General features: G+C 36.9%; 1 protein-coding gene and 1 long non-coding RNA gene across 5 annotated transcripts in view; one reads left to right on the top strand and one right to left on the bottom strand.

The window, feature by feature from the left end:
* The window catches only part of LOC148132379 (uncharacterized), a 531,004-nt gene that overhangs the window by 438,304 nt on the left and 72,895 nt on the right, over nt 1–19,805 (bottom strand). The gene's annotated exons all lie outside the window — the stretch shown is intronic.
* KPNA1 (karyopherin subunit alpha 1) overlaps nt 1–19,805 on the top strand; it is a 39,404-nt gene that overhangs the window by 11,332 nt on the left and 8,267 nt on the right. For all 4 annotated transcript variants that reach the window (XM_087957249.1, XM_026675438.2, XM_087957250.1 and 1 more), the window contains 7 exons: nt 1,433–1,532; nt 9,798–9,892; nt 12,413–12,544; nt 12,850–12,938; nt 13,282–13,381; nt 16,836–16,999; nt 18,669–18,747. In XM_087957249.1, the coding sequence (XP_087813375.1) occupies nt 1,433–1,532; nt 9,798–9,892; nt 12,413–12,544; nt 12,850–12,938; nt 13,282–13,381; nt 16,836–16,999; nt 18,669–18,747 (759 nt within the window). The remainder of the gene's footprint in view (nt 1–1,432; nt 1,533–9,797; nt 9,893–12,412; nt 12,545–12,849; nt 12,939–13,281; nt 13,382–16,835; nt 17,000–18,668; nt 18,748–19,805) is intronic.

Genomic DNA, 19,805 nt, shown 5'->3' with positions numbered 1-19,805 from the left:
TCCTCCACGCTTAAAGTTGCCAAGATTGGAAACCCCTGCTCTGAAGGATGTTTTAGTAATAAGTTTATGCTGAATCTCCATCAACACATGAGCGACATGTGATGGCCTCTTAGTGCTTAGAGCTGGAAAAGGCAAATCTTACACCTCCTTCCTTTTTCAGGCAAACTTTCTTTCAGATCTGTTCTTATCAAAAAGCCAACATTTCTAACTCACCTGAAATGCATAGATTCCTTTTGTAGAACCTACATGTTCTCAAAGCCTGACTGCCAAATCATTTCAACCTGAGATCTATTTTCTCTCAGGCTTTGGTCCCTGAAAGTCTTCAGCACAAAGCCAAACAGAGCTCTCAAATCTCCAAAAAATTATTTGTCTCTCAGAGGGACTTTGCAAGTTTGAAACAGATCTTTTTCAGGTCTCAAGAGACGATTTCCCATCCATCACTAATGCTACAACTGGATTTACAGCATTAAAAACTTATATTAAAAATACTTAGTCCTTTTGACTAGCTCCATCTTTTCACCTGGCCTAATGATTACAGCCTAACTTATTTAGCTACTTATAGCGAGATATTTCCCATTCTTTAGAATCACAGCTGCCCTGTTAGTATTCTCTGTTAATGTTCCTGCGACAGTGCTTCAATTTGATAAAACCCATTCATATTCAATAATGTACAAAATTAAATTGTCATGGCTTTGTAGAAGCTATTGAATGTTAAGTTTTGCCACAGGTCCTTTTGTTTCATAGGTTCAGTAGGTTGTTTCCATTCTATATAGTCTGAGTTATTCCATGTTTGGATGCCTTCAAACACCAAAGGGGAAAGAGAACTTTAGTCAACTACTATGAAGATCCTTTATAGTTTGGTGTGAACATGGTACAGGTAGTCCTCGAGTTATGACCACAGCTGAGCCCAAAATTTATTTTGCTGAGTGAGAAATTTGTTAAGTGGGTTTTGCCCCATTTTACAAATTTTCTTGTCACAGTTGTTAAGTGAGTCATTGCATTTGTTAAGTTAGTAACATGGTTGTTAAGTGAATCTGGCTTCCCCATTGAATTTGCTTGTCAGAAGGTCACAAAAGTTGATCTCATGATCCAGGACACTGCAACCATCATAAATACATGGCAGTTGCCAATCATCTGAATAATCATGCAACCATAGGGATGCTGCAACGGTTGTGTTAAAAATGGTCATAACTCACTTTTTTCAGAGCTGTAACTTTGGTCACTAAATGAACTGTTGTAAGTCGAGGACTACCTGTATTAGGTTGTATAGGTAGTCTTTGACTTACAACTACAATTGAGCTCAACATTTTTGTTAAGCGAGTTTTGCCCGCTTTTATGACCTTTCTTGCCACAGTTGTTAAATGAGTCAATTTAATTTTTTTGAATTTAGAAGCAGTGTTTTAGTTAATTTTTTTTCCATTTGGAATTGTAGAATGCAGTGATCACCTCCGACATGACTGAGATGATCTTTTCCAACAGCCCAGAGCAGCAGCTCTCAGCTACCCAAAAGTTCCGAAAACTTCTTTCAAAAGGTGAGTGCAAGAGTGCTAGAGAAAGTTGCTGCTCCTAGGCATGTCTTGTGAGTTTCCATCAAAGTTGTCCTATTATTAGCAGTTACTACACATCAACAGGATGCCAGGTAAGGAGCCGAGGAGTACCAGTGCCAAAGAAACCTCCCTGGATGCTCATCAGGCTCATTCCCGTTCAACTTCCTACATTAAAAAAATAATTAAAAACATTGGATGGGTGGCATCTTGAAAATGTAGAGCAAAAGTGCAACGATTTCATAATTTCTGAGAATGCCTGTGATCCCTAAATTCTCCTAGAAAAATACAAGCTGAATGGTTGCTTCCCTATATTTCAGTTTCATGTCCAGAAAATAGACAAAGGTAAATAGAGGTCGTAGGTCATGTCTTGGTGGAGGGTAAAGGTTTGTAGTTAGCATTCTGGTGCCTTGAAGCTATACAGTGAGGTAAATTCAGAATGTAATCCAGAGCATTCAGAGATATGTGCATTGCACCTGACTCAAATAATTTAAAGCAGCTGAATTTTATTTATTTTTTGGTCTTTTGTGGCTGGCACAGCAGGAATAGATTCTTAAGAAAAGCTACATTTAGTTAGGAATTCCTAACAGGTGTTCCATGTCTATCCCAAAATATTTTGCCTTTCACGTCCTAATCACCGCATTGCTCTAGCAACTGTTTATTCCAATTCAACTATATGCCCGCTCAATAATCATTTTGCAGCTGCACTCACATTGGGTTTTCAGAATACCCGATAATACCCACCATCCCAAAGAGGTTGTAGAGGAAAGAAATTTAGAACACAGTGTAAAATAATTCATATTTTATATAACTTTTATGGATAAATATATAGAGAAACAAGTGGATGAAATGATCTTATCTAATTCTAAATAATAATATATTTTAATTTCCTGTTCCATTCATCATTCATTCATATACATGTATTCATACTTACTACACTATACTTTGGGATGATGTCATAGAAAGCACAAAGTCGGAAAATAGAGAATGACCTAGTGCGTAAGCTGTCCGTAAAAGTTAAAATATGTAGATTTTTCTGTAGATGAAGTCTGCTCTTCTCTTTCTCAACAAGATTAGAGTTTATTCAGTTTTATAAAACAATGTGCATCTAGGGATCCAGTGTTTCACAGTGGAGGAAATTTTGCTTGTCTGGGTTGCTCTTCTCCACTCGACCTAAGAGGAGGATCAAAATATACAGTGTCTCTGATTTGAAAAGGTACTCGTCTTCCTAAAAGTCTTTCCCCGACCCCTCTGCAGCAGCCTCCCTTCCACAGACTATCCCGGGAGCAGCTCTTGGCTCGACAGCTGAGTCAATAGATTCCACTTGTGTCACCTCTGCAGGTGAACAGAACTCATTCAATCCCCATGAAGAGCTGAGAGCTTCCTACCATGGGGTAGGAAGGGATTAAGCCTAGAGACAACGAGCAGCCAATCCCCCATCTCCCACGACCAAGTGATCGGCGTTTCATCTGGACTTCTGCCATTGGATGCACCAGGTAACCTTGGCAGACTTCTCCCCACCCAATCCTCATGGCCTATTTCCCTCAATGGCAAAGGAGACTACACTACCATACAGGGAACCTCCTCTCTGTGTAATAAGTGAGGCAACCAATATCTTGAGGAAGAGAAAAGTTGCCACCTTGATGGGCATAGACTGCATCTATCCTTTTCAAGTGAATGCTCACCCAGCAGAGGAAGAGAAAACACTTGTTCCTATCTTTTTATTTTTCATCCTTCTATATTCTGAAGGAGTTTATCACAAAAACTGAAGGGGTAGGGCTGCTTCTTCCAGAGTAGGAGCATGTAAAATCTTTATTTGTACCTAACAGACTGAATGGGAGGAGCAACCCAGAAGAGTATTTCCCTCTATCCACTGAAGGAAAATGGATCTTCATGGAAATTGCAAGGAATTGTTTGCTTCTAGTAGATTTTGCATAGCATCTTTGCTGTTGGGTTCTTATTTTGTAAATCACTTAACACGCACAACATTTTTTGTAGTTTTCCTATATCTTCTCTCACATACCCTCACACACGCACCCTCACACACCCTTCTTATATTTATGTAATCATTTTCTTAATTCTGCAACACAAAATGAAGATCTAAATGCTACTCTTGGTCTTTATTAATACTTAAAGGCAATGTTTAATATCTGACTACTAGCATATTGAATATAACCAGTTGTTACTACTTAGTTTATCATGTTTCTTTTTTTTTAATTATGTTCACAATTTGTCAAAACTCAAATTTCCCACCTGTTGAATTACTGTTACAATTAGAACACTTTTATAATGTAATTGAAATTTGCCTTCCTGCAACTTAAATCCATTGTTCAATTTGGATTCTGTATTTTGTATTCAAAGAATAATTTCTGCGTGAGATATTTGAACAGGGCATTCCTATTCTCTTCTAAATATTCAGTCCTTAAGACTTGATTTTGCATAATTCCTTCAACCCACTTCACAGAACTTAGGTTTTGGTCCCTTGATCATCCTCATCACTTTTCTATGAACATGTTCCAGTTCTCTGGAATCCTGAATTCATTCTCCTGAATTCTTAAAATGTAGGCCCAGAATGAAACACAGTATTTGGGATAGTTAGACCAATGCAAAATGATTTAGAAGTTATAATTCTTTTGATCCAGAGTAAAGTTGTATTTGTCATTTTTGCAGCTACATCATCATGATTTCCCTTTCTAGTAAAGATATTAACTATCCTATCCAATTTTAAGCCATCTACAGAACGAATAAGCATTATTTATGCCTCCTAAATCAAGTAATTGTTAAAAATAACAAACAGTACGAAGTCCTAATACTGATTCTTATAATTCTATGCTTAATGCATTCATCTTTATCAGTGGAGGGATTCAAACATTGTTGCCACTGGTTCGGTGGGTGTGGCTTGGTGTGCACGCTTTGTGTGCGTGCACACACTTTGCATGCATGTGTGTACCAAATGCGCACTTTGCACAGGCGCAGAGGCATTCTAACTCGCCTCCTGCAAGCCTGCACGATCCCAGTTGCTTCAGCAGTTGCCGCACAGCACTCTTCTGTGCCGCGCAAAGCAGCTGCGCTTCAAATTCAGCGGATAAAGGTGAGTGTGGGAGCCTGGGCGGGCAGGTGGGTCCAACAGCAGAGCCAGCAGATCAGCGGAGAGGTTTGGTCTCCGCTGCTTATTGCTCCTACCACTCTCCAGAACCGGGCAGAACCGGTCGAATACCACCACTGATCTTTATACTCAGCAACTTTCACAAATTCTGAACTTTAGTTTTCAATAAATAGCACTATGCTTTTTAATTGTCATATGGGCTTCTTTTTATGCCCTTCATTTTATATTCACTGGAATTATTTGTGATAATGCTTTTAGTATCTCCTTTAAAAGAAATTCTTACGTATCTTAATATTCCCATAAGAATATTCTGCCACGGGATCCTCTTGATTATTGCTCTACATTTATTAAAATCCACTTTTTGAGGTTTAAAGTATGTTTTTGACTATAGTTAAATTTAATTGACTATTAATATTTTTGTTAGAATCATGCGAAGAACAGCTGACCTTCCTTCACCCTCTGAAGGTAATTTGACACAAATCAGAAATTTGATTAGAACTATACTTGACAGGGTTTTTCTTAGTGGTTGATTTAGATGATTAAACCCCTCCCCCTCCTTTTAAAAAATATTTGCAATTTGGTTTTAGATACACTTGCAGCGTCTTTTCCTTATGTGGGCAAACAGTAATTGACACCAACAATAGTAGTTTTTAATTTGTTGCCCCACTTATATTAACCCAGATGTTCTCTACACTATTATTAGATTTGTTCAGTTGAATTTCTGAGTAGATGTAGAGTATTCACTATTCATTTATTTAATATTTCCTTACCTGTTACCAAAGATACTCAAAATCAACACAAGGAAAAGTTAGACTTAAAATAAAAAATATTGAAAACATTTCAAAATGTCACATAAAAAGATGGCATCTTACACTTCTGTTTTTTTTAAATAAAGTTTTATTGAGTTTTAACAAAGCAAATAAAACCATCTTATTTGAGTACAGCATGGTTCCGGGTTATCACATTTCCATACAGACACAATTTCATATGCATATTCATCTTATGTATTCAACTTCATATCTTATTACTCTTTTTCCAACTTCTCACTCTTTCTCCCTTTACTTCTCTTAATTTTCTTTTATGGTTATCTCATTTTCTTCTTATTCAATTGTATTTCTTTTACCTAAATTTCTATATCTTTTTATTCATTATACTTATACTTTCGTCTGTCTTGTTTACAATTTCATATGTTCTCTTCCAACATTCTTAAAAAGCAAAATTCCCCCTATGATTGCCAATTGGAGTGCAACACCTTTAAATCTTATTGTTATTATCGTATGAAATCTCATTAAACATTAAATTTGTGCATTCTAAAATTATAACATTCAAATTTCTAATATCTATTTTATATCGTGTAGATCTCATCATTCAGACTCTGCTTGGTACTTCCCCTTGAAAATGTAAAAAGAAAAATTCTAAAAACATAGCAAAAACTATATATATATATATATATATATATATATATATATATATATATCTATATATAGATATAGATATAGATTATAGATATAGATATAGATAGATATAGATATATAAACATTAGTAAACAAAATAGTTATTCAAATTCATTCTAGTACTGGTATGAGCCTTGTAAATCTTTCACGTTTCTTTTCAATATTTATCAATCTTTGAGAATAATTGAAATGTTTCCCTCCTTCATTATTATGTTAATTGTTAATAAGCATACCATTGGATAGTCATACAGTTTTATCTTATAAATTATTTACTATTAATAAGCAAAATAATTATTCAAATTCATTCTAGTGACTGGTATAGATTTCCTTATAAATCTTTCACATTTCTTTTAAATATTTTATCAATCTTTAGAAACAATTACAATGTTTCCCTCCCTTCTTTATTGCATTAATTTTAAACGTACCATTACATAACAATACAGTTTTATCTCATAGATTATTTACTTATTTCATTTCTAACTTATTACAGTATTCTACTGTCACAACACTATCTTTTGTACCTTTGCAGAATCCTCACTTTTAACTTAATTTAGCCATTGTCTCTGTGTTTTCTAGCTGAGCAAATACCTTTAATCCTAGTATGTTTCCCCTTTTTCTTTATTTCCTGTTTTTGTCCCTCATAAGTTCTTTCCCTTTCTATCTCCCCCCCCCCTTTTTTTTCTCATCCCTTTTTTTATACCCTTCTCTCTCTAATTTTCCCTTCTGTAGTTTTCTTTTCTGCTTCTCCTTGCTGTTATACTTCTTTTTCAGACTATTTTTCTTTTTGGCCGTTCCCTTTGATCTCAAGTTCCTTTCCCCTTTTTTCCCCTTTTTACCACACTTTGCATTATTTGATCATTGAAAATGGCTTCTTCTTTGTCCCGCCCTTCTTGCTCTTGAAGTTCTTCCTTTTGCTTTTCATAGTTCAGGATCTCCATTTCAAAAAATTCAAATACGAAGCCAAAGGATCTTCCTCCCCTTTCTGCATCTTCTTTCTGTTTTTTAAGACTCATCTTCAATTCCTCCAGGAGTGATGCCATTTTAAACACTTTTGAACAACCACCCGATTGACTTTTAAGTCAAAACAGAAAAAGAAAAAAAAATCCAATGCCAAAAACTTTTTTTTTAAATCACCAAATGATCCCAAAATGTTCCTTCTTGTTTCTTTCTTTACTTTTCCTTTCCATGGGTTACTGTACCTTTTAATAAGATTTCAGTTACAATGTATCCTCGGGAGTCTTCAAAATTTCACTGTTAATCCTCTTTATTTTTCCAGGTGGCACTCCATTTTTTCATTATTCCAAGTTCCACCCTTTTGCCTCCACTCTTCTCCTTTTTAGGGCTTTAAAATGACCAAAGAAAAATCTTTATTCTCCTTTTGACCCTTAGATTTCAGCTTAAAGTTGCCTATTAGTGTAAAAATAGCTTAACATAAATTTCTTTCCATACCATTTGTAATTGTCAATATAAAGGTTAAAAAAGGGTTTTTAACTTCCTTTTCTCTCTCCTTCGCTGCTTAAAGATCTTCTTTCAGAAGTATCCCTCTAGATACTTTTAGATTCAGGGTACCTTGCTTAGATGTTCTCTGTTGTTTAGCCCGGTCTGTCCTGCTTTCCTGTTTGTCTTCCTCCTGCACAATCTTATCCAGTTGGGTTCTTCTTTGAGGTGGCCATTTCTGACCACCGCTGCAACCGCTTTCGGGGAAGGGAGTTTAGACCAACCAAGGAGGAGAGGTGCGGCTCCCCTCCACTCGACTAGCAATCTCCCCCCTCTTCACCACCTCTACGGGGTGGCTTCTGCCCCGAATGCGAAGGATCGGGGCGCTCCAGCGGTGAGCACAGATCGAAACCGCGCACGATCGCGGATTTTGGTCTGTCGCTGAAGAAACCCAAACCGGAATAGACTTACACTTCTGTTTTAAGGAGTAGAGTCAAGTCACATTTCTGAGGAAAATTGTTGAACAGGTTTAGAGGCTGCAGATAAAATCTCTATTAAAATAAAGATGCAGATATTTAGCATAAAATAGCTGGATTATTGGTAGTTACAGTTAACTGCATTGAAAGCTAATCCAATAACATTAAATTGAAGAAAACATATACACAGGAAAGAATGAAAAATATAGATCACAAATAGAATTGCTGAATTTCAGCTGCTTCTGTCTCTGTATTTGCACTATATAACAAAAACTCATTTTTGTTGCTTTCTCTTATTGAAGTAGAAATTGGGAAGCCTATTTCTTCTAGAATCACTTGTTGTATCATTCCCATGTGCTGCTTTTTAAAAATTGTCCTTTTCTTCCTCTCGCTGTGAAAAAAAGAATCGTTCAGCAAACACTCCTGTTTCTAGAACCATTCAGATAGCTAAATTACAGTTTGAGACTATTGAAGTTCCAACCATACCTGGTTCTACACTTTTGCATATTTGTTGTTGTCATTAGATGGGAGGAGGGATTGTGACATTGATCAGATGGGCACGCATCTCCTCGCCTGGCCTCGCATTCTTACAATGACTACTTTCAAATTCCTAGTCTTGAAGCAGGCACTTGCATGAAAAAAAATAAAATGTAAGATTTATTAAGGAAATAACATAGTGATAAAATGGCTTCTTTCAAGTCTTTTTACAGCTTACAGTCTCTAATGTTCTTTTCTCTATTATGGAGAAAAGGCCTATCCAATAAGAACAGGCCAGAGATGGAAGAGAAAGGACATTGAACTGAGATGGAAGGGAAGGGAAGGAAGGCTGAAGAATTTCAGTTTACCCAACTGGAGGCATGTTCTTTCGAGACAGACAAACAAAATAAATATTTTAGAAAAGGAAAGAAATAAAGGACAGAGTCCCTGTCTGCATTTGTTGCCCTAGAATTGTTTGGTTTTATAGGAGCAGAAAATCAATTGGTGAAAAGTTAAATTCTGTAATTTATGTTTGTGTGTATGTGAGAGATAAATAGTTGGGATGATATATGAGTGCACAAATAGTTTAAAACTTTTTGTCAGGATTCCAGCAATCGCCCTAATTAAATCATGATTCTTGAGCCAAACTTCAAAAAACTTCAAAGGATTCATTAGAGGCGACATACTGGCATTGCCCTGTATGGAGCCAACTCTGGCATATGTAATTTACAGTCACCTGTGCCCCCATTTCCCCCCTCTCCCCTGGGTGTCTCATAAACCAGATTCTCCAATTAAGCATGTTCACAGGCTGGGTAATTAAATATATTCACGGGCAAAAGCTCTGGTAGTTTAGTTATAATCTTTTAAAGGTAAGTACGTTCGATTTCAAACTGCTGCACTGCTCTTCCAGATTTCCTCCCCCCCCCCTTTTTATGGCAACTACTAAAACAGACATAGGAATGTTTTATAAGTTGACACCTTTAACATGAATCTATGCACTTCATACTAAATTTTATCATATATTTTATAATTAAAATCAGTTAAAAGTTGTTAAACTATGAGTTAAACTATGTGTTTATCATTTAATTAACAATTAATTATCTTAATTTTCATTTTTCCCTGCTCCCTTTTTGAGAAAATAGCATCTGGTTCAAAATATGTTTCAGTCCATATCTTAAAAGAATGATTTTGCATTTATGATACAGACCATACTGTAGCTATCTGCCCAAATGTTAAATTGCTTCATATTCAAAGAATAACAGTGTTATTTTAATATATTTTCATTTTGTATCATCTCAAACAGAACCAAATCCTCCTATAGATGAAGTTATTAGCACACCAGGAGTTGTTGCAAGGTTTGTGGAGTTCCTGAAACGGAAGGAAAACTGCACATTACAGGTGTGATGTTTGTGTGTGCTCATTAGTTTGTAAAATGCATATTCATACATAATTTTAAAAAATCTAAACTCACTGCAGTCAAGGTACTGTATGATAACTCAAAAACTTTTATCATTAAAATTTTTATTTTTACAAAGAACATGGTTTCATTTTAGTTTATTTCCACTCAGTGAAACCATGAATGTTAGTTTTTATTTCCTATTTATTTGTTTATAAATTGTTTAAATTCCCAAATGAATGCATAAGTACAGTGGTGGTATTCTACCGCTTATGCCCAGTTATGCCGAGCCAGTAGCAGCGATAAGCAGCGGAGATCGAACTGGTTCTCTCCGCCCCTGTGCTGTTGGGCCCACCCGCCCTAACGGTCTCCCATACTCACCTTATCCGCTGAATTTGAAGCGCAGCTGCTTTGCGCAGCACAGAAGAGTGGGCGGCAGCTACTGAAGCGACCAGGATCGTGCAGGCTTGCAGGAGGTGAGTTAGAACACCTCCGCGCCTGTGCAAAGTGCGCATTTGGTGCGCATGCACACATAAAGTATGCACACACGCAAAGTGCGCCCACCAAGCCACACCCACCGAACTGGTAGTAAAAATATTTGAATCTCACCACTGCATAAATATACAACTAAATGCATGTTTAATAAACTTTAATGACATTCTTGATGTGCTATGACCTCTTCCCCTCTATTAGTGAGATGTTTGTGTGCAAAATCCCTTGAGTTTAAATTAAGGTGGAAGGCTACAAAAGTGGAATATGTGGGTTTGTCACGATTTGCATTGCGTTGTTTGATAGAGTTCTTTACACAAATCTGTCCAAAGGATCAGTATTAGCTTGAACTAATACTAGTTTGGTCCATGAGTCTTGTAATGTTGTTCAGGTAGTAGACTGATGACTAAGGGCTGCTGTTTACCTTCCCTGAAGCTTTTCCCTATTGTTATGAATTTTTGTCTCTCTCTCTCTCTCTCTCTCGAAAGGGTTGCAAACCTGGATGCAAATATTTCAGTATCCACAATTGGAGATATGAAAATAAAGACAAATAGTTCTGGAGATTTCTCCCCCACCCATCCATCCCGTTTTTTTTAAAATCGCATCCAAGATGCTCATTTTAAAATGGTGGGCTTTAAGCAGCCAAATCTTTTTCTTTCTCTTCCTTTTTATGTGTTTTCCCCATATTAATCATTTTGTATATGTGCCTTAAACCACAATTTGCATTATGGCTTGTTTATAAAAATGTAAGTTTAATGGTGCCTAAGACAAATGATCCAAATAGCGTGAACCATTCCACAAATAATGTGCCCTGTTTGTTAATGCTTTGAATGGCTTCTGAAATCCAAAACCTCATAAGAAGACTGTGCCTACCATTCCTCAGTTTGCACATGCTCTTCTTGTGTTGCATCAGAAGGCCTCAGAAGCATTGGAAGAATGACATGCATAATTTGGAGATTGGTGTGCACAACCATCTTGCAGTGCTTTGGAAGGCCTCAGAAGCTTTTTGAAGCATTGTGAGAATGGAGCGTGCTATTCAGAGAAGGGCACAAGCAGCCTCGGGAGGAAGGCTTGGCACAGCCAACAGCCACAGAGGACCAGGTTGGGCGGTGCACCTTGTCAGTAGTGGGAGGAAGATGATAAAGGTGCGCTGTGCATTGCACGGGTGGCTGGGGCTTTGCAGTTGCAACTTTGGGGATCAAGTGTAACTATCACTTGTTCATTGCCACTGTAACTTTGGTTGCTGAATGAGTGGTCAATAAGCAAGGACTCTCAATTGTGATAGATTACTAGATAGACAGACATATAGAACTTTATTTTGGTCATTGACCAATGTATATTCGATCAATAAAATGAACAACACAAAAGTATCCCCTACTAGAACTACTAGCAACAATTTGTGGGTGAAGCTTACACATAATTAGAAAAAAATTGCTACTTTTAGGGAAATTTCTCTTGGTTATTTAACAGATGATACAACTAAAAGCTGTCAGAGTGACCAGGAAATTTAAAGAAAAGAAAGGTAATGAACTGGTGGTGAATGGCTCTGTAGAACTGGTAATACAGAAGAACATGGCTGTGGTTTCTATGGCACCCATATCATAAGGGCAATATTGAGTTTCATATGGAGTTTTTCTATATTTCCCTTCCGGGAAACTGGGGAGAATATTAAATTGAGCTAAAGATAAAACTGTCTTAAATTTGAGAACTGATATGATATAAATAGGCTGGTTTGGACACTGAAAGGTGGTTATTTGGAATTATAGTGTGAATGAAAGCAGCAATTTCTGTTTAACCTTCTATATCTAAGAACCTTTTCTTCAGATCCATCTTGATCTACCTCTCTAGTTAGATAGTATCACTGGAGAAACCATAGATACTTAGATACTCAGATACTAAAGACATCCTTGTATTTCTTGTTATTATTTGTAAGTTATATGTGACCTTGTAAATTCAAATGAGTATAAACTAATGGAATTTAATGTTATATTTTAAAAATCAGTGACTGAAGCTTTTTCTATCTCCTAATGCAGTTTGAAGCCGCCTGGGTTCTGACTAACATTGCCTCTGGAAATTCCCTTCAAACTCGGATTGTGATCCAAGCAGGAGCTGTTCCTATCTTCATAGAACTACTCAGCTCAGAATTTGAAGATGTGCAGGAACAGGTTAGTTAGATTCTCAGAAAATAAAAAGGGGAAAGGAGAATAGTACGGATTTCCCCACAACTGAAAATTGTCTTTATAGTGTTATTCTATCTTACTAGATTGCTATGTTGTGTCTTGTTTTACTGTGACTTTATGATTTATTGCTGTTTAAATTGTATTGTTTTACTGATAGTTAGCCTGAAGGTATAGTCTTTAAATCTTCTTAGATGGATAATATAATACTATAAAAGTCTTTGTAGTGGAATACAGGACACTGAAGATTCTACTAAACATATTTAATACTGACTCTTTTCTTTCTTTCTCAGGCTGTTTGGGCTCTAGGTAATATTGCAGGTGATAGTACCATGTGTAGAGACTATGTACTCGACTGCAACATCTTGCCCCCTCTATTACAGTAAGTGATACAAATGGTACTCAGATTTATTAGTAAGGGTGATACAATCTTTGTGAAAAGAAACAACTAAATAATCTGGATCTGTTCTGTGCTTGGATGGAATACCACAGGGGAAACTGACTTATGCCACTTTCATTTCCGTGATGAAAATGAAATAAAAAGTGTAGTGTAGATAAAATAAGGAAGTGTTTCACAAATTGGTAATTTCTCATTAACAATAAAAAGACACTTACAGTTGGTTCATAAGTAATGCATCCCATAAGCCTGAATAATAAATATATAATATACGGTCAATCAACTATGCAGGAAAATGATATTGCAAACCTCTTATTTCTATTTTCAGATTGCTTTCCAAACAGAATCGTCTTACCATGACTCGGAATGCAGTATGGGCACTATCTAATCTTTGCAGAGGGAAGAACCCTCCTCCAGATTTTGTTAAGGTACAGAATAAAATTCAAGAAGAGTTAATGTCCCAAAGGTGCTTTTTCCAAAAGGCAACTGGACTTTCTTGAGTTTTTTCCTTTGGAAACATTTTACTTCTCATCCAAGAAGCATCTTCAGTTCTCGTTTTTTTCTGGGTTTTTTTTTCCTGTTACTTTTTCTATTTGTGGAAAAAGTTGTTCACAATAGGTTTATTTTCCCAGAATGCCTCATTCACAATTACTTTCTCATTCTCAACTCTACCTATTATTGCTATGTTACTGTAAACTATAAATAATCTTTCTGGAATATTTCTTTGGAATAGCAACCAGCTCCTGCATAGAGAAGAAGTGGCTAATTTTTCATTATTAATAGTAGAGGGGGCAAAGCACTTCAAGTACAGTAATTGAGAAACAACAGGAAGTTTCTTTCCCTTTTTGCAAACTTATTCAAAACCATTGATTTTTTTCAGAGTGAAAAACAAGATTTACATGGAAGAAAACAGGGGTCCAAATTCTATAGAAATATATCATAGGAGGTAAAACATAGCTCCCATGGTTAAATAAAAACTTTTCTAAAGAAACAGAAAGCCAGACTTGCCAACAACATCTGCTTTATTTTTGGTATATTGCATAGGATGTCACTTTTGTGCTCATCTGTGTAAGTCATAGGCTTGTGCTTGATGCACTGACCTCCTGTGCTCAGGGAAGAAATTCATTCTCTTGAACACCAGATAGTTGATCTATAGAGTTGAAGAAATACAGAGGGGAGATAATTTGGGAGCTATTAACTTTATTTCAGTCCTCAAAAAAATAACTGGCTATAAAGAAGAATTAGGAACTTGGAGAAAGACATAATTGTGATGGCCTCCTCGGACGCTTCCCGAATGCCTCTCCGGATGCCAGCTTGAAGGAAGATGAGCTGCTTCCAGGCATGTCACGGAGAGGTAGTAACAGGTGGTAACCAGTGGCTTTAAGCAGACAGCAACAAGTCCACACACAGAGTGATCACAGGGAGCGATCAGATGAGCAGCTAGCTGAGCATGGGTCAGTTGAAGCCCAGCTGCAGCAGGACAGCCCTGAGGCTTCAGGTGGAAAAAGTGCCCAGCTGCAGCTGGCCAGCAGGAGGAGAAGGAACTGTCTCCTCCACCCAGTCCAAGAGCACAAAGGGTATAGAAGAGACAGGAGCAATGGAGGCCAGCCCGCTTACTTATGAAGCAGCAGCCTTGCCCCTCGTGATGGGCTGCACTGAGTGCCACTATTTAGTGCAGGAGGAAGAGGGGAGCAACATTAGGGAAATGCATTTGTTTTGGTACCTAGCACTTACCAGCCTCTTAGCTGAGCTTCCTACCATGACCATGTACCGTATTTTTCGGACTATAAGATGCTCCAGACTATAAGACGCACCTAACTTTTTGGGAGGAAAAAAAAAACTGCCTCTGCCTCCCAGCAGTTTGCCTCCTTGTAGTAAACAGCCTGGTCAGCTTCACCAGAGCCTGATTTAGCAGGAGCAGCTGATTAGCAGTTGGATCTGTCTCCTGATCAGCTGTTCCAGGCTGCATTGATCGCCGCCACCCATCTGCACTGTTCCTGCCCATTACCGCTGCCACCTGTTGCCTCCATTTTCAGCCTGTTTCAGGTGGCAGGGATAGGCGACATTGGCGTTCATCCCCACTTCCTGGAACGGGCCAAAAACAGGGTGTGCAAGGGCCGAAAATGGGGTGCTGGAAGCTGAAAATCTGTTGCGCAGAGGCCAAAAATGGGGCACGCAGAGGCGGCAATAAGTGGCAGCGGCAATGGCATGGATGGGTGGCAGAGATCCCCACAGCCTAGAACAGCTGATCGTTGGTATTCCCGGAGGCAGATCCAACCACCAATCAGCTGCTTGTGCTAAATCAGGTGATCTTGCTATTTGCTGCAAGGAGGCAAATTGCTGGGAGGCAGAGGCTGAAGGGTGGGGGCCGGTGTGTGGGTGGGGCATTGGCAACATTTGCTCTATAAGAAACACAAATATTTCCACCCACTTTTTTGCGGGGGAGGACGACTGCATCTTATAGTCCAAAAAAATACAATATTTTAGACCCTAGATTTGTGCCTTGCACTTGCTTTTGCCTTGAATCCTGTCTCCAGACCCTGGACGATGGATTTGGTATTTGTACCTTGCCTTGCTTCTATTTTGTCTTGCCTTGAGGGTTTCTCCAGCTTTATGGATTCATACTGTAGTCATTCCGGAACTGAGCTGTAAACGTTGGGGGAGGGTTTTCCTTGTTGCTGGATTGGGGATTTTCTGGGGAAGACTCTTGGAAGGGTTTGGAAAGCCTCAGTAAACCTCTTGAATTCCTCTTGAGCTGGAGCTGGACAATAATTTCAAAGAAGACTGAGATGAATGCATATTCTTTCATACCAAGGACACTCCCCCACATAGTTGATGACAGGAGGAGTTTGTGATGGGTATAGAACACATGGTAACTTGTCTACTTGAGGAAAATATTACAGATAAGCTGCTATATGGGAAAACCCATTGTGGGAATACTGTAAATGCAATTACAGTATATCTTGATTTCATCAACAAAACACTTGAGAGTGTCAAGTGATTGGAGATGGCCTTATCAATATCATTCATTTGGACTTTCAAAAATTATTTGACAGAATTCCTCTTCAAAAGTTTTTGAGTAAACCTAATGGTCAAGGGATAAGAGTAACTGTCTTAATAAATAGCTGCATTATTTTTTTAAAAAAATAGGTGAATTAATATAGTGTTAAGAAAGTTTAGTAGCTGTATTGCTGTTCTAGTGTGAGAGTCAGAATATCTCCTTCTCTATTGCCTGTTTTCTCCTGGCGTACTCCAGAATAAGCATTCAAATCTCCACCATTCTTACTGTTTAAAAAATGTTCTCCAAGAGACTAAAAAAAAGAAAATGTTGATAGATATTTTTTCTTTCTCATTGACATTTACTGGTAATTATATCTTTGTCTTGTTTTAAAGCCACAATTATTCTTTAGGAATTAGGCAGGAAGTCAGTAATTTCTATGTGCATGGAAAGCAGGAGCCCTTTCCCAACAAAAAATTTGTTTACCTCTGTAAGGTTCCAAATGTTATGCAAAATCAAATACAAAAGCAAATGTATTATTAAATGGACAGACATTTTAAGGACCAGCAATTTGTCATATAATACATATTTCAGTTTGGGTAAAATCTGAAAGAGGAATTGGTTTCTAAATTTTGGTTTTATTTTTCAGTAGAAACTGAAATTCTTCTTAATTTCAGAGTATTAAAATCAACAGTGATAATCCATTTGTTACATACATTTTACTCCAATTATTTAATCTTTGGACTGGTTCAGTTTTACAGTCTACACTTGAAGTATAGTGGAGCACTCCTTTTATACATAAGAATTCAATTTTGGCATTTCTTGAGTCATTTTAATAGAAACCATTTATTTGATTAATTATTTTCCTCTTTCTTCCTTTGTAGGTATCACCATGTCTGAGTGTCCTTTCATGGCTGCTGTTTGTTAATGATACAGATGTTCTAGCAGATGCATGTTGGGCTCTCTCCTACTTGTCTGATGGACCGAATGATAAAATTCAGGCTGTGATTGATGCTGGAGTGTGTAGGAGACTTGTAGAACTGTTGATGTAAGGATTTTAGAACAAGTAAATGTAATTTTTAATTGAGTTATCCTGTTTCCTGTGTCAGTGTAAGATTGAATCAATGTTTGTTTCACATTCAGTGATTGATTCATCTGGTTCCAGTGCCTCCTTTTTGAATAGCATTTAAAGAAGCAGTCAACTTGGCTTTACAGCACATTTTTCTGTCTAGCTATGATCTTGATGAAGAATAATTTTCAGAGTAATGTGTTTATTTGGAAGTAAAACTTGCCCATTTGCAATATCTCTTTTAGTTGCCCAGTCTTCCTTTTGCCACTCATTGAGGGCTATGTAACCAACTCTTCCTTTGTATGATTCACAGTTCATGAACAGCTGGGAAGGGGCATCTTGACATTGCTGGACATGTAACCAAGTTTAATAGTTGGAGGCTTTTGTGGGGAACTGCACACGTCTCAGTGAGATAATAAACTCAGAGGGATTAAGGATGACTGGGTTATCTATACTAAATGACAGAACAGCATAGAAAGAATCCTTGGTTAACGTTAGCTTTAATGAGGACAATATAGACACATTTTGCTTAAGCAGATTCATATCTGCATACCTTTCACTCCCACACATGAATAACAGATATCCACAATTGGCCAAGAAGAACGGAAGTAATAAATTAGAGCTTCATATGGTTTTGTATATATATGGTTCCCTCCCCTCATCTGATAGCTTCTTCTGATCTCGCAAAATTACAAAATTTAATATGAACAATTCTGGACTTCATGTTCATAATGCTGGATCACATAGCTTAACATTCTGAAATGTAATATTAAACAAATATGAACTATACATGCAGTGTAGTCTCGTACAAAGACACTGAGTTAAATCTTTTTATACGTTCCAGGAAAAAAAAATCCACTTTGCTCCCAAATGAACTGATACATTAGGGAAGTTTTGAGCGTTGCTTATATTTTTTAGTAATTTGCTATAGTTTCTGAGTAGTGAAAATTCAAAGAACAGGAATTTGTTTACTAACATTTGTATTCACTCTGGACTTCCATTAGGGTAATATTTTTCTTTCATTCAGAGACACACACCCCCCCAAAGTAACAAATAGTATTTTTTTAAAAAGTACTGAATTCAGAGATGTTACTTCTTTTACACATGGTTTATCCATTTGACACTAGAAGATAGATTCTTATTCATTCTCCATCTTGTATTTTTTAATTATTGGTAATTTAAATATCTAAGTTGTACATAGTTTTCATATATGGACTCACATGGTTCTTCTCAAACTGTGATGTAGTTCTGTCTACTTTTGATAAGCAGTTTTTCTTTAACCTTTCATGACTCGTTTTCAAGAAATGTGACAAATTTGGTTGCAGCCTTTGTTAACAACTGTACAGCAATATTATAATAAGCAACATTCAATATTACTGTTACATAAAACCCAAAAGCAAAACACAGCCAGAAATGTTACAATGTCATATGTTCATGAGTATTCATTGAAAAAAGGTAGTATTAAAACAATGACACCACATAGCAATCATCACAGAATATCTATATTTGAATAAACATTTGTGTATATTTTATAATCTAGTAATAATTTCGCCTGTGGTATCAGGTTTGGATTTTTTGGAGTCTTCCTGTGCTTCTTGATTACTGCAGAGCATTATATCTGTTAAACTGCACCCTTTTCTTGTTTTAGGCACAATGACTACAAAGTGATATCACCTGCCTTGCGAGCAGTTGGGAATATTGTTACAGGAGATGATATCCAGACCCAGGTATTAACTTTTCATACAGGAACTTAATGTTCCCATATTTCAAACAAGTTTTTTTTTCCCAAAAGCCAACATGGTTCCCTTATCATACTTCAGATTTCAGTACTTTGAGGTTTGCTGAATGCTACTTTACAGGGTCTGAGACACATAGTTTGCTGAATAGGTATGTGTCTCCCTGTAAATTTTATCTATTTGAAATGCACTTATATCTTTAGATCATAAATAATTTCACATGATCTGGTATATTCCTTCTTAAAGGTTTAGGAATAGGATCTATTGCTTTTTAATTCTTATTGTTCAACTCTTGGTAATAAAATACAAAATTGTTGAATTAATACTTATCCCTGAAGAACATGATTTTTTACATAGAATTTGAATAAAAACTGGTATAAAAATGTGAGTTGGGGGAGGGAGGACCAAGCTCATTCTTCACTCTTTACTGTATGTGCTTTTCTTTTTGTGAGGGTCACACATATTGTTGCTTATTAATGTATTAAAAAGAGTCCATTGCTGAGTGGTTGAGCAGGTGGTTTCAACCAGATCTACATATGAATTTTCTGTAATGCCTGAAGATCCATCATGTATCATAAAGTGGTGTGGAAATACTTAAACAAAAACATTTCAATAAGCTCCTAATCTTGAATTAGGACTTTAAAACCTTCCTTAAATAATGGAAAGTTATTGGACAGTACTGTTGAAATGAATCCAACCATTTGTCTCAGGGTAAGACTACCTACATTTGTAGGTGGTTCCTTGATGATAGCTGCTTTTTTTAAACACAGGAATGTTAGTTATTACACATTTGGTTCTGAACATGTTCTCCTTCCTCAAAATGAATCTACAAATGTAAATAATTTGTGGTGTTTAAACAGGTGAGTGGTTGAGTATCAAATAATGTAGTGATCTGTATCCATAAATACGCTTGTTATTTCCAAGTGCAAGACTGGAAAATCAGGTCCTCAAATAGCTAGAAGTACATTAGTTGGTCAATCAATCAATATTATTGATAGCTCCAGTTTCTCTTAGTCGATTGTCCTGTAACCAATTTTATTCTAATCCTT

Source organism: Notechis scutatus, chromosome 2 (genome assembly GCF_049901735.1).
Source record: "Notechis scutatus isolate UNSWTSFEM ecotype Mainland chromosome 2, rNotScu1.2, whole genome shotgun sequence".
NCBI lineage: Eukaryota > Metazoa > Chordata > Lepidosauria > Squamata > Elapidae > Notechis > Notechis scutatus.
Note: the sequence above shows the minus strand (reverse complement) of the source record. Positions and strands in the feature narration are given on the sequence as shown.